At 36.2% G+C, this 13,365-nt stretch overlaps 5 protein-coding genes and 1 long non-coding RNA gene across 10 annotated transcripts; 4 read left to right on the top strand and 2 right to left on the bottom strand.

Annotated features, from left to right (window-relative positions):
• Positions 1-1,947: 1,947 nt before the first annotated feature.
• On the top strand, positions 1,948-2,601 carry LOC128865861 (tubulin-specific chaperone A). Of its 2 annotated transcripts, XM_054106254.1 has the most exons (3): positions 1,948-2,096; positions 2,171-2,400; positions 2,472-2,601. In XM_054106254.1, exons 2-3 carry the CDS (start codon positions 2,192-2,194, stop codon positions 2,599-2,601), a joined length of 339 nt encoding a protein of 112 aa, XP_053962229.1. In that variant the 5' UTR covers positions 1,948-2,096; positions 2,171-2,191. The 2 variants fall into 2 exon arrangements, with proteins under 2 accessions (XP_053962229.1, XP_053962221.1); XM_054106246.1 differs by having other exon boundaries at positions 1,954-2,400.
• A 141-nt stretch (positions 2,602-2,742) lies between these two features.
• Positions 2,743-4,150, top strand: LOC128865841 (uncharacterized). The gene has a single exon (XM_054106224.1). It carries the CDS (start codon positions 2,744-2,746, stop codon positions 3,548-3,550), a length of 807 nt encoding a protein of 268 aa, XP_053962199.1. The 5' UTR covers position 2,743; the 3' UTR covers positions 3,551-4,150.
• Positions 3,737-4,619, bottom strand: LOC128865852 (nucleoside diphosphate kinase). The gene is made up of 2 exons (XM_054106235.1): positions 4,378-4,619; positions 3,737-4,173 (listed from the first exon to the last, which is right to left on the bottom strand). Exons 1-2 carry the CDS (start codon positions 4,549-4,551, stop codon positions 3,841-3,843), a joined length of 507 nt encoding a protein of 168 aa, XP_053962210.1. The 5' UTR covers positions 4,552-4,619; the 3' UTR covers positions 3,737-3,840.
• Positions 4,620-4,647: 28 nt separating this feature from the next.
• LOC128865874 (uncharacterized) lies at positions 4,648-5,821 on the top strand. The gene is made up of 3 exons (XR_008454904.1): positions 4,648-4,737; positions 4,811-5,430; positions 5,490-5,821. It is a non-coding gene; the product is annotated as an uncharacterized LOC128865874 (long non-coding RNA).
• Positions 5,822-5,912: 91 nt separating this feature from the next.
• On the bottom strand, positions 5,913-8,510 carry LOC128865828 (deoxyhypusine hydroxylase). Of its 2 annotated transcripts, none has more exons than XM_054106203.1 (2): positions 8,361-8,510; positions 5,913-6,967 (listed from the first exon to the last, which is right to left on the bottom strand). In XM_054106203.1, exon 2 carries the CDS (start codon positions 6,937-6,939, stop codon positions 6,037-6,039), a length of 903 nt encoding a protein of 300 aa, XP_053962178.1. In that variant the 5' UTR covers positions 6,940-6,967; positions 8,361-8,510; the 3' UTR covers positions 5,913-6,036. The 2 variants fall into 2 exon arrangements, with proteins under 2 accessions (XP_053962178.1, XP_053962187.1); XM_054106212.1 differs by lacking the exon at positions 8,361-8,510 and adding an exon at positions 7,048-7,096.
• Positions 8,511-8,656: 146 nt separating this feature from the next.
• Positions 8,657-13,365, top strand: LOC128865812 (uncharacterized). Of its 3 annotated transcripts, none has more exons than XM_054106175.1 (4): positions 8,657-9,246; positions 10,386-10,724; positions 10,794-11,664; positions 11,738-13,365. In XM_054106175.1, exons 1-4 carry the CDS (start codon positions 9,001-9,003, stop codon positions 11,806-11,808), a joined length of 1,527 nt encoding a protein of 508 aa, XP_053962150.1. In that variant the 5' UTR covers positions 8,657-9,000; the 3' UTR covers positions 11,809-13,365. The 3 variants fall into 3 exon arrangements, with proteins under 3 accessions (XP_053962150.1, XP_053962166.1, XP_053962158.1); XM_054106191.1 differs by lacking the exon at positions 8,657-9,246 and adding an exon at positions 10,012-10,140; XM_054106183.1 differs by lacking the exon at positions 8,657-9,246 and adding an exon at positions 10,013-10,157.

The following is a 13,365-nucleotide window of genomic DNA, read 5'->3' as shown; positions in this document are numbered from 1 at the left end:
AATACAGGAAATTGCAACAAATAATATTTATATTTTCCCAAACAGTCAAACTGCTCTGAAACCGCTCAGCCACTACGTTTAAATATTGTCTGCTTCCGGTATAAATAATTATACAGACTGAAAAAAATGTCCACCGGAAACTAAAGTAAATCGTCAAAGTTTTTGACGTACGGAATCCAAGTCCCGTGCCAATTACTCTGATGGCTCAGAATTCCGAGACAATTTAACCTAAAATGGCAAAGACACGATTCGGTCTATATTTGAAGTTATTTAGCACTATAATTTCTATTTTTCTAAAAAAACTGTACACAGCATCCTAAAGTACAAGTGTTCTGTTTTCTTATGCATGTTTTCTCTTTGTCGAGATATTTAATTATAAAAATTTCTAATTACATAACTGAGTTTTGAATGAAAAATATATTAGAGCAAATTATGAATGTGCATTTCATAAGTTTCTTTCAAAGAAGGTTCATAGTCTCAAGTTTTAAAAAGAAGGGTATATAAAATTGCTAAAAAGTCAGAACAGCGTTTTCAACATTTCAAAGTGGTGAGCATCACTAATATTATTGGTACTAATTTTTCTCGTGAGTCCAAGACTTGGTTTCCTATTGATTTCTCTTGCATCATCAGGTTAAGGTATCAAAACCGTCCCAGTTTACATTTGATAAGAAAAAGACACATAATCATTACATACATATATTTTTGGCGAAATTCTTATGTAGTTCAATACTAAAATTGTGTTTTCGCTTTGACTATAACCATTTCCGCTCTATCAATTGTGAATGGTTGTTATTAGTTGTGTTCGATAAAAAAAATAGCCATCACCAAAACGTGTCTACAGAAGGTGGTGTCTTTAGAGTAATAGAGTTCTTCTTCTTCATTTCTGCTTTATTTTAGAAATGCCAGTGAAACGGAATGATGGAAAGCTGTTGTTGCGTTGTGAACGGACGAAAAACTATTTTTTTCTAATTGTCATTCATTTCATTCTCCTACTCTCTTTCTCTTTTTCCCTTGACATTTCTAATTTTAAAAATGTTGTTGTTGCACGAATGCCACAACCTCATGAACCAAAGAATGATAGAATACAAGATTACGTCTTCCGAAGGCGCAGCGACGTCATGTCCTAAGAATATACAAGAAAAAGAAGAAAAATTACTTTTTTATGAAGTGCAAGAACAAGCGAAAGCAATAAAAACTGCAAAGCCAAGAAATCCATACATTCACACACACTGTCTTGCCACGTCTTCCGTCTTCCCCATAAAAGCACAAAAAAAACTAATTTGGAGGCTTTATATTAATTTTTGCTTTCATAATTTAGCATGCGGGACTTCTTTTCATTAGTTTGTTTAATTTAAAAGTCACAAATCCTCACATTACAATATTAACAAGCCATTCACTGGCATTCATAGCCAACACATAATTGCACTTTCTTTTGTTTGTTTTGTATTATTATGACTCATAACATCAGCAAATTGTCAAAATCGTGAAAAACCGCTACTTTAGGTTCTCGGAAGACGTCACCTTTAGTATTCTGTGCACCGTATCACCAACTGTCAATCCAAATACAGAGGTTCTCTGTACAGAGCATACGCCAAAATTCTCTCCCAAAGTGAAAAAAAAACCAAAAAATTAACGAACAAAAAATTATCCATCACTTGCAAAAACTGGCAAAAGAAGATTATTTATAAATGTTTGTTTTATCCACAAAATTTCCATAAATATGCTTAACATACAAAAATGTTTTGTTGATAAATTTACCTTTTTATCGTTTCTGACTATAAATTACAAATTTCGAACCAGCGGAAGGCCAAAAGTGCACGAAATACCGGATTACATTAAAAATCTGTTTGCAGCGAAATGTCACTTTGCTCTTTTCGTTTTTCAGTGAGGGAAAATTGTTTGGCTTTAACGAACGCCTACTTGCTAAAATTAGGAACAGTTTTACAAATTTGTATGTTATCGAACACGACTATTTTCTCTAGTTACTTCTGACATTGGTGGACATTCAACGACAATAGCAGCAAGTAAATAAAAGCGTAGGAGGCCGGCTGTTTTGTGACTCATAAATTTAAACTATATCAAGCTAGAAAATCATTGTACGCTTTGCTTAGGGTGTAGAATTGTAAAAACACATATAAAAAGCAACTTTAAGCTATTAATATTTGTTTAGACACGCAGAGCAATAGACTTCATGGCCGATCCGCGCTTGCGACAGTTGACGATCAAAACGGGCGTTGTGAAGCGTTTGACAAAAGAGAAAACAGTTTGTGAAAAGGAGGTGGGGATAGAGCAGAAACGCTTAGAAAGATTCAAAAGTGAGGGAGCTGATGAGCATGTTTTAAGGAAGCAACAAGAAGTAATCTCGGAGTGTTTGATGATGGTGCCAGACACTTTGCATAGGTAAGCATGGGGCGAACAGATGTTCATTTAAAATAGTGTGATGTTGAACAACTGGGAACTTTTCTTTACAGATTGAAAAGGGAGTTGGAAGCTCTGACAAAATTTTTGTCAGACGAGGAAGAGCTAAAAGAAACAAAAGAATACGAAACCGCAACACAAGTAGTAAACGAGGCAAAGAACGTGCTTGCGAATACAAACTAACCCTACCTTAAAAAACATTGAAAAGCAAATTCCATTTTATACGATTAATTATTGAAGCATTATTTAAAACTAATTTTATTGTTACTTAAAAAGCGCATATGTAAGTTAAGGTTTGGAGACGTTTCTCGCAGAGCACGCAGATATGACTCATTCCTATAAAGCAAATGGTAAAATCTCAAGTATTTCGCAATTAAAGAATAGCATACAAAATATCGTTACTAATATAAGGCAGTTGGAAGAATTGGCAGACGATAATGGAGCTTCTGTAACGCTTGTGAACAGATTGATGCAGCAAACCGATGATCTGCTCGTCGTAGTAGAGAATTCGTCGTTAGAAAGATTTGCCAATAAGGTGAAGAAAAGGAGAAGACAGCGTAAACTCAAGAAGTTGAAAAGAAAGGAAATAAAAACAGTTGCAGGGAAGAAAAGCACTTTGAAGACAAAAACATCTTCAACATCCGCATTAGCATCGCCAACTGTTGAAGCACCTTCGCTTACTTCTCATATCGAACCTGTGTCGTCTACAGTTCACCCAACTCAATTGATGTCAAAAAAGCTTCATAATCGCCACTACGACGCTCAACGCTTCCTGCGAACGTTTGAATTGTTAAAAATGTTGCATTTTTCACGTGGAAGAAGCGAGAATAAAACAAGAGATTTCGCCGCACAACTACACGATTTGCGCGCCACTTGGAGCAAAGTGTTAAAAGAGAACACGTCCGAGTGTTCAAAAGAAAAAAATGTAGAGGACCAATGGACCGAGGTTTTCTTTGGACCTGCTGAGCTCTCGTATTATGGCGGTGAGCAAAAAATTAGCGATTTCCTGCGGGTAAGGCACATCTGGGATAGTTATCTGACGCATAGTAAACACGGCTCCTGTATACCCTGTGGCTGGGTCTTACCCCGCGAAAATTCTGCAGTAGAGTGGCAGGAATACAGATTTACGTGATAACTTCAGAATTCACTTGTTGCATTTAATGCCGTAGTAATAAAAAAAATGTACTTCCTCTTATATAAGCGAAAAAATCATAACTAATAAAGCTCACTGAAGTTTTACACACTTCCAAACAAAATATTGTTCACGTATATTACAATCATACCTTTTTCCATTAGGTTTACAAATAATACTTGGTAATTATTTAACATCCCTTTACTTTATTGGAATAGTGGCAGAAGCGTACTTTTCACTTAATAACATGTTTCGTATGGAGTATTCAGAACAGTAATACATTTAACATCTTATTCGTATACCCAACCTTCAGCAGCTGGTTGCCATGATACCAACTCTTTCTCGTTGAACCAAAGAGCGATTTCCTTGTTTGCCGATTCTACAGCGTCGGAGCCGTGGATGATGTTACGGCCTACCTGGATGCAGAAATCACCACGAATGGTGCCGGGCAGGGAGTCAGCTGGGTTGGTGGCACCCAACATTTGACGACCGGTCTTCACAACATTCAAACCCTCCCACACCATGGGAACCACTGGGCCAGAACTCATGTAGTTGACCAAACCGGGGAAGAAGGGGCGGGCAGACAAATCAGCATAGTGTTTCTCCAAAAGATCCTTTGATGCCTAAAAGCAAACGAAACAATAAAATTAAATTGAAAACATATTGAAAACAAAATTAGTGACATGTGGCAAATTCCCTAAATCAAACCTAACCTCAAATCAGTCCCTCGGGAAAATTTACACTGGAAAGTCCGAAATTCCAATCTACCCCAACTTTGCAAATGACAATTAATTCGATTAGATGCCACCTCCTACAGCTCTACTCACCCATGTGAACTTCATAGCCACCAATTTGAAGCCTTTTTGTTCGAAGCGCTCGATGATCTTGCCGACGAGTCCACGTTGGACTCCATCGGGTTTCACCATGATGAAAGTACGTTCCTTGTTTGCTGCCATTGCGTATGAGAACAACGAGAAGAATGCCAGAATTGAACCAATCATTACAACTTTTTTCCCCACCAAATTATTTTGTGAAAACGAGAGGGTGATAGAGCAGGAAGACAAGTTTTTCATGCTATTGCGCACAAGCCATTCGACAAACAATGCCGGTAGTGGCCAGGGTTGCATGGAAAATTAAGCAGACACTTTGAATCAACTCTTCATATTCGAACTGGAAACAATGGAAGTGTAAGTATTAAAATACGTAAAAATGTAAATATGTAATTGTTTAATTCTTATATTTGAAAATTGTTTTATCAAGGCGAATAAGGTGGTGACACTAGATCAACAATTGCAATTGGTATTTTGAATGTCAAAATTTCAACCACAATACAAAAAAATAAATGGGGAAAAATATAAGAACCAGTGGCTTTCAAATTCAAAATACTATATCTCAAGTAAAAAAAAAATGGAATGTAATAACTTAAAGCGAGAGTGCACAATATCGAATATTAAAATACAAATTAAGAAAGAAATAATAGATATAAGGCATACCGAAAATGCTATACTACAAGAATACGCAGATAAAAGACATTTCGAGAATCTTTATGCCGTGGTGTAATTTTAGATGAATTTAAGGAGAAATGAGTTTGAATATATCAAAATAAGCTAATGTAATCCAGTGATAAAAGATCAGGTAGAATTTTGTATTGATTAAAAAATGCATAATTGATAGACCACAATTGAAAGACAAATTGTCTTAAAACTTATTCGTGTAAACCTCCATTAGGAGAGTTGTAGAAAGATTGGCAAATAAAGCGTATCAGTACAAAATCATATTTAGAATTAACTGAAAGAAAATTGAATACCTTCAATTAGGGCTCCCTTTTTGCATATTAATAACAACATTTTCATGGTGAATTCTGCGGCCGTGTCAAAATAGTGGGTATAAATTTCGTTAAATACTTGTACGATAGTAACTTTACGTTTTCTGCTTTCAGTGAAAAACATATTGTCCAATTTAATCCCAACGAAAATGCTTGGCATGTCAGGAAGATCCAGCTATACCAAATCGAGTATGGTATAGTGGAGGCACAGAAGAAATATTTGAGAATTTCGTAAATTAAATCCCTACATGTTATAATTTACAATAATTTTTGTAAGTAATTTTATAGTCCGAATGGATATAAACGCTCCGGCTTTGAAGTATTCGATGCGGCACCAGCTGGTGGTAGCAGAGGAAGAGGAAGGCCTCCTCTGCGTTGAAAAGATCAGGTGGAGAAGGACTTGGCTTCATTTGGTGTTTCCAATTGGTGCCGGTTAGCACGAGAAAGAAACGACTGGCGTGCTTTGTTAAACTCGGCCAAAATCGCGTAAGCAGTTACGGCGCCAATTAAGAAGAAGAGAATTAGAAACAATGTAAATAAAAATATTTACTTAGTGAAACTGTATTTTACTTTGCACAGCACAGAAACATATATTGAAAAAATATAATCAACAAGCAGATGAATATTTCACTCCATATCACATTCTCTTTACATATTTGACTCAGCAACTCATTTTAGCTAAACCATCTGCATACTGGAATTCCGGGCTGTTCTCATACTCGCACATATCCAATGCTATCTCACAACTCTCCTTTACGACGCGTTGTTCATCCTCTGCGAAGCGGTTTAGTATATTAATACATTCTTCTGTAGCAATTGCCCCCAAAGCTTCGGCACACTCGTGACGTACCATTTCATTTTCGTTTCGATCTTCTAAATTCTCCTTAAGATAAGGAATACTGCAAGGTTCTTGTATTTGACCCAATACAAATGCTACCTCGTGCCGAAATAGTGCTGAAGAGTCTTTCAAGCCTTCTGCGATGGCTAAAACACTTTCAGGGGTTCGTAGATTCCGAAGGCTGAACATAGCGCGGTAGCGATCAAACAAACTATGCTTTGCATCTAAATAGATTGTTTTTAGCTCTTCAACTGTTTTGTCACCAGCCGTAGGGGGTGAGGGATCGACAGATGAATAGGGATTGTTATCATCTACTTTTTGTCCGCTTTGATGCCAGCGAACACGTTCTAGTGCAATTAAACATGTTTCTGCTACTTCTACTACAGGGTCCTCTTTGTACTGCTCCAATATCGGTATAACTTCAGGTGCACTGATAGCGCCAAGTGCTTCACCGGCTTCATGACGAACCATCGGTTCTTGTGTTGTATCAGCGAGAACTTTTGTTAAAATATTTATAGCTTTTTTATCTTGCATTTGTCCAAGACAATACGCTAGCTCATGCTTTAACAGCGCTGAGTCATCTGTGAATCCCCGACTGATTTCTTCTATTGCTGTAGCGCCTCCAAGATTTTTTAGTGTAAATAATGCACGAAAACGTTCTTTCAGTGGGCGTTCTTTACTATTTAGTACTGCACCGATGGCCTTTACTTCCTCTTGGGTCACCATGTTAACTTTATTAGGATTGTTAGGAAACCTTTAGAAAGAATGTAAATTTTGAATTAAAGATAGGAGATGAAAGTCACGGGTAATATGAACGTGCTTAATAGTGTTTACGTTATTCTACTCAAAGTGACGTATGCCAAAGAAATGGTAGAGGGTTGCAAAGTCAATTCCTGAATAAGAGTGTTATTGTACTAAATTGATCAATAAATTGTAAATAAAAGCGGCAGAAACTAGTCAAATGCGAGGCTAACCATAAGAAGTAAAACAATGAAAGGGTAAAAAACTTTAAATACCTATTAGTACGGCTGAACGACTAAATCGACTGTGATCAATAAATTGGTAGAATAGAAACCGATATAGCAGATTTCATGAAGATTAATGAATTACTGATACGCCGGGATATACCCATTAAATTATTGACACAATTTCTAAAATGCTACGTTAAGTCAACACTTGTATTGTATATGGACGTAAAGCTTGGACGTTTAGAACCGCACCGACTTATGCTGAAAACAGTGAACACCGTACGCAGTCCCTTGCCGCAGCCCCTAACGAGCACAAAAACACATCCCGTGCGAACAACTGCATTCTTTTAATTACGTATTTACACAATACATCGGTTTGAGTGTGTATGTGTTTGGTTGTATCTACACAATATTGCCATTGATATTTTTGCTTACACACTTTTTCACACATCCGCGTTATCAGTCACAATCTATCATCATTTATCTATAATTAACATTATTCAAAAGTATTTTTAAGTTATTTTAACAAAATTTAAAATTTTTCCAATTTTATTTTGTAAATGATTTCGAAATGTACTGCTTGGCAACACTGTGTGGTGAGAGAGCAATCAGCTGAAAGGGGATTACGGAATCTTTTAAAAATCGTGAAATAAAATCTACGATACTGCGATACGGAAGGAAGGAATTTTTCGTTTACATGGGGTTCTCATTAGTTTGATCGGAACAGCTGACAGGGGATTGCGTTTACGGTGTTCACTGTGTTCAGCATTAAAGTCTTTGAAATGTGGTGCTTCGGAAAATGATGAGAATGAGCTTGACTGACAAAATATCGAATGACATGCCAAAGTATATTACATAAAAAGAAGACTTGCTAAAACTTGCAAATTGTTGTACTTTTTCTGTTGTACTTAAACTTGTTTAAGCAAATGGTGTTATGTTCTAATAAATTTCGTTACTTGAAAACCTTATTAAAATATTACGAGCACATCAAGCTTTTATTTAACAAAAAATTAAGCTCGCATGTCTCAAAATTTGTCATCACTTAACAATAACTTTAATTAAATACGTTATGGTGCTTTAAATATCTGAAATAAATTTCTGATGCTTTTGATGGATTTACAAACAACTCATGATTTGGAGGTTAATTACAACTCTGTTGCATTCAGCAGTACTACCAACCTGCGACTCGTGCGTTGATTCCTTTTCAAATTTTACAATTGGGGCAAAATTCAACGAGTTCGTTTCTTTAAACCAACACGTGTTTTACGTCTATTGAAGACTCTTTATTTTATTCGATACTAATTTATTTACGTACTTTGTCACGTACGTATAAGAATCTAAAAATAAATTTGAACTGTGTGCGCTAATTAGAGCAAATAGCTGGTTGTCGCAATTCAACTTGTAAACGATGGCACCACTCGTCCTCACTTATAAAAATGCAACACTGAGAGTCATTGTGGTTAATAGCTATTCGTTAAAAAGAAGCGAGTAAGTAAGCTACACGAATGCGCGGCGTTACGTTGTGAAGTGGAAAAATTGTTTCATAAAAATTGCATGTTTTCGTGTATAATTGATATACAAATTTAGGAAAAAAGTGATTTCGATAAGTAGTAGTTGTGCAAGCGATAAAATTCTATCGAAAATTCGTAGTTACTTTTGCGAGAACATTAAAGCAAAAAAGCGCTTTGGAGGAAAAATTCGTTGTGAATCACGTACATATAATACATTTAAATCACAATAAAACAAAAACTTCGTATAAGTGCAAATAATTGTGGATTGAGTTTGTTATTGAGAAATTTTATTAACACAAATTAAAACAATGTCTGAGGTTGCGAATATTGATAAAATTGAGCAGAATACTGTACCAGTGGAACAGACCGTAGTCGAAGTGGAGGCAGCGAGTACACCAACGTCGGCTGAGGCAGAGACGGCGGCTTCACCCGAAAAGCAAGTGGTCAACAACAGCATCGAGGCAGAATCTGCGGCAGGCGATGCTGGTACGAGCGCTGCGGAGGCGGCCAAAATAGAGGAATCTTCACCAAAAGTGGAGAGCAAGAAGACACCCGTAAGTATGGCAACCAATTGGTGCATTTCCTCTTTTGTATGTGTGCGTAGAGTATTCTCATGAGTTTGTGAATGAGGGAGGGGGGTTCGATAATTGGCGTCGCGGTGCGATAAAATCTGATCTAAGCATGTATTAACTCAAAAGTTCTGTGCATGACAGAACCATCTGGAAAGTTGATTTAAAATTCTATCGCCATGTAAAGAATCAGAAACAAGATTATTATCGACTTGTGGCGATAACCGGAATTTATATTTTTCTATTCTATTATTTATGTCTAATGTATGAAAATATTTTTGATATCTTAACATATCACATTGAAAGGTCAGTTAATTTATTGTTCGTGGCATAAAAAGCGCGCGGTTTTACATCGCTGGATTATTAAATGTTTATCCTGTACTTGTGGCAATATCGCTAGTACCATTTCTCCCACCGTCATGCTCTGCTGCGACGTCTGAAACGCAGTAGCTACGCTGCTTTACATTGTCCCTTGTTCACACACTATTTACTTAACTTGAAATTTTCTAAAAAAATTTTTGTATTGCCCCATCGAATTATCGTCGCCGCAAGTTTCATTGCTGTGCTTTTCCGATTAGTGTTATTCACTGTTTCGCTGTTTATACTCGCTACATTCTTTACTCGTCGTGATGGAGCGGTGCGCCGCTGTTCGCTGCGAACGCGAGCGTTTTATGTATTTGTTGTGAGGTTTGCTGTACTTCACGGTTATTTGTGTGATGCTAATGGATTTGCGCGCGCTTCAATTTTTGTTCAGTCGGCATTGCTCTGTTATGTTGTCCCTACCTTCTGTTGTATATATGATTATAATGTTTTGATTGTTTCTGACAAGAAAAATGTTAAATATAAAAATTAAATAATTCCAATTGGACGAAATGATGGGTATGCCCTACTTCCAGGTGGTTTAGTTTTATTTTTTAAGGGGTTTTGATATTAAACTTATAATGGGGGTTGTTCTAATAGGGGTCAAAAAAAGATATTATGAAATATGTACCTTATCAACTGATCCTTTTGAACTTGTCTTCGATAAGATTATTTTGTTGATGGGTTTCTTTTTGTTATATGTGTATATATATTTTTCAATTAATCGCTTTGAGGCAAAAACATTAATTTCGGGTATGTTTCAGGTAAAGCGCACTCCATCGAAACGGATGTCTTTCATAGAACGGGCACAAAAAGAAAGTGAAGAGCTGGTTAAGAATATGGGTGGCAGTTTAGAATTGGATGGTGGTCGTCGTACGCGTTCAAGCACACGTGGCACACCAACTCGCGCTACAGCTGTGTCAACTCCACCACCTGCCAAAAAGGCACGTACCTCGCCCGCTAATGCTAGCAACACACCGTCCCGTGGCCGTGGACGTGGTCGAAAAATAGACATATCAGAAGATTCGGAAGAGGCTAAAGGGTTAGCTGAGCCACCATCGGCAAAAACACCGGAAAAATCAGAAACCCCAGACAAAAAACAGGTAAGACATTCGAGCAAACTACACTTCAATAGAATGAAAAGTAAAATATCTTCAATTATCGAATTTAAGGCTCCGGCAGATAAGCCCAATAACAAAGTGTCAGAATCGATTGATGAATCATTACCACCCGCCGAGGTCTCGGAAAAGTCCATAGAAAGTAAAGGAGAAGAAGCGGTGGCATCTGCTTCAAATATAGAAGAGTCAGAGGATAAAACAGATGCCAAAGCGGACATGGAACCTATTTCAGAAGAACAACAGAATGATGACGAACAAGTAACCAGCAAAGAAGCTGAAGCGGAAGCCCCATTAGTACAGAAAGATGATGAAACACCAATGGATACAGGGGAATCTGTTCCTGCGGAAGAACCTTTAGCGGATAAAGTTGTCCCAGATCCAACACCAGCAGAAAAGCCGACAAAATTGGAAAGTACAGCAGAAAAAACAGCAGCATCAACTACCGAGCAATCAGCTCCAATCGCGGTGCCAAAACAGCTTACACCAGAACCCATGGATGTTGATTCGAATTCAAAGAGTAGTGATGTTGAGCTAGTTGAATCTGCGGCACCTGCTACGTCTGAAGATTCAGTTGAAGTATCAGTACCGGCATCAGCAGCAGTTGAAAGTACCGCGCCGCTTTCTGGAACTGAAACAATTCAGGAGGCTAATTGTGCTAACACAAATATCATAGATGCAGAATCGGCGGTCAACGCCAATAACATTGATAACACGGAAGCCGATATTGTTGAAGTTGCCTCACAAGCGCCGGCTCCTTGTGATGTGGGGAGCGTAGAATATAATGTAAATACGTTAAATGCAACGAATGAAGTTGCCGCTATCGCAAAAACTGAAACAACTGTAGACGTTGCCAACCAACCTGCTGTAGCAGAAAGCGAAGTCAATGCTAACAATGATGATAGTGCTAAGTCAGGAAATGATTTATGTAAGTCGTTTAGAGTTAAACCTTAGTGAATTATTAGTTAACACTATTTTTTGTATTTATTTTCCCCCCGCAGGTGTCCCAAAAGTTGTATCGCCATCGATAAACAATGCAAATAACGATGGTGGTGTAGCAACGATATTGTAAATTCGTAATACTTGGACGTCAAAAATTGCTATAGCAGTCGACAGTAAAAATGCCATGATGTGCAACAATAGTTAAAACAACTACAATACGGACAACATCATCAAAATTCAAAAGTGGAGCAAAAGGGATAACCATAAAAAGTAATGAGTTGCCAAGTTGGCAAGCCATTTTTTAAAGCACGAATGTCTACCACACAACCCGCCTGAAATATTTTTACTGAACGTTTAGTTTTATTTTTATTTTTGTTTTCTTTTTTATCTTTTCTCTATTTTCATGGCAAAAATTTAATTGATTAAATTGTATTGCCTTTCACCGGATAAGTGTCAATATGTCGCTATAAATATTCATTTTTTCTAATTGGACAACAGAAAACAAATAAATGTATAATAATATATATTATATATATAATTATATGCAGAAGATAAGCAAAATCTACAACTATTTTAGATGATAATGACCATGCAAAACAATAAACAACCTAAACAATCATTTATTGTTTTTATTGCAAATGCAAATTCTATTAATGAATGCAGTAAAAAGCAAATACAAAACTATCAATTGACAAATATGCGTGTGTGCGTGGAAAGTTATAAAATATAGCTTAAAATTTAATACGACAAAAATGGATTTCAACAGAACTAAAAGTTAAGTAATGCTGTATATTAAAAGGGTGAATATCAAGAGCAATAATACAATAAAATTAGACTAACATTAATTATAAAACTAAATTCGAAAACCAAGATATTCCAACATGTGAAAATAAGTGTGTGCAGAAGTCGCCATAAAGCCATTATTTTCAACTTTGATAACTTCACCTGGCTAACAAAAATTATAATAAGTTTTCTGCTTTCCATTTTAAAAATTTAGGTTTGTGCCACCAAAGGGTGGACCGTTTAGAGGTTAGTAATGCATTTCTGAATATGTAAACTTAAAAATACTGAATCAAAGCAAGTTTAGCCCCACAAAAATGAATGTTTAAAGTAATTTCTCAGATTATTCTTCATTTAAAATGGGGATTATTTTCAAGAGTGTGCAGTTTTTTGATGTTGAATTAAGCAAAACAAATTTTATTTTGGACTTAGAATTGCGTTTGCAAAGGGTGCAAAAATTGGTTCGCTTAACACAAAATGCATTCTTATGAAATGACTAAATATAACGCATATAAAGTTCAAGCTTGTTTGCTCCGTCTTTTTATCGTGTGCTCCTTAACAGCTTTCAATAGCGTAGGCAAATTTAGTTTTCTTAATATTTGTCAGCAGCGCATAATGTTTTTTTTTTCAAACATATTTGTATAAGTATTAGTATAATGACTGTAGCATGTAATTGAAAACAAAAGCAAAAAACAAAAAAGGAAAGAAGCAAAATATCATTAAAAAATGTCTTGGTCTTGTATGGGATTTGGAGTATTTATTTTATTTTTTTTCAAAAAAAATTAAAAAAATAAATTTGTAAACGAAATGAGAACACAAATTTCGTCTACACTACTTTACGGTAACAACAGCAACAAAACAAAACGAAAAAAAAAAAAAAAAATACAAATTTTAGTTTAGCTGTAAA

Source organism: Anastrepha ludens, chromosome 2, assembly GCF_028408465.1.
Source record: "Anastrepha ludens isolate Willacy chromosome 2, idAnaLude1.1, whole genome shotgun sequence".
Lineage (NCBI taxonomy): Eukaryota > Metazoa > Arthropoda > Insecta > Diptera > Tephritidae > Anastrepha > Anastrepha ludens.
This window is presented reverse-complemented; position numbering and strand designations above follow the sequence as displayed.

Excerpts from the sequence above, each read along its gene's own strand:
- LOC128865852 (XM_054106235.1), bottom strand. The coding sequence starts at position 4,551 with ATGATTGGTTCAATTCTGGCATTCTTCTCGTTGTTCTCATACGCAATG. Across the intron at positions 4,174-4,377 it reads TGGCTATGAAGTTCACATGG|GCATCAAAGGATCTTTTGGA; the intron begins GTGAGTAGAGCT and ends GTTTGCTTTTAG.
- LOC128865841 (XM_054106224.1), top strand. The coding sequence starts at position 2,744 with ATGACTCATTCCTATAAAGCAAATGGTAAAATCTCAAGTATTTCGCAA.
- LOC128865861 (XM_054106254.1), top strand. The coding sequence starts at position 2,192 with ATGGCCGATCCGCGCTTGCGACAGTTGACGATCAAAACGGGCGTTGTG. Across the intron at positions 2,401-2,471 it reads GTGCCAGACACTTTGCATAG|ATTGAAAAGGGAGTTGGAAG; the intron begins GTAAGCATGGGG and ends TTTTCTTTACAG.
- LOC128865828 (XM_054106203.1), bottom strand. The coding sequence starts at position 6,939 with ATGGTGACCCAAGAGGAAGTAAAGGCCATCGGTGCAGTACTAAATAGT.
- LOC128865812 (XM_054106175.1), top strand. The coding sequence starts at position 9,001 with ATGTCTGAGGTTGCGAATATTGATAAAATTGAGCAGAATACTGTACCA. Across the intron at positions 10,725-10,793 it reads AAACCCCAGACAAAAAACAG|GCTCCGGCAGATAAGCCCAA; the intron begins GTAAGACATTCG and ends ATCGAATTTAAG. Across the intron at positions 11,665-11,737 it reads TAAGTCAGGAAATGATTTAT|GTGTCCCAAAAGTTGTATCG; the intron begins GTAAGTCGTTTA and ends TTCCCCCCGCAG.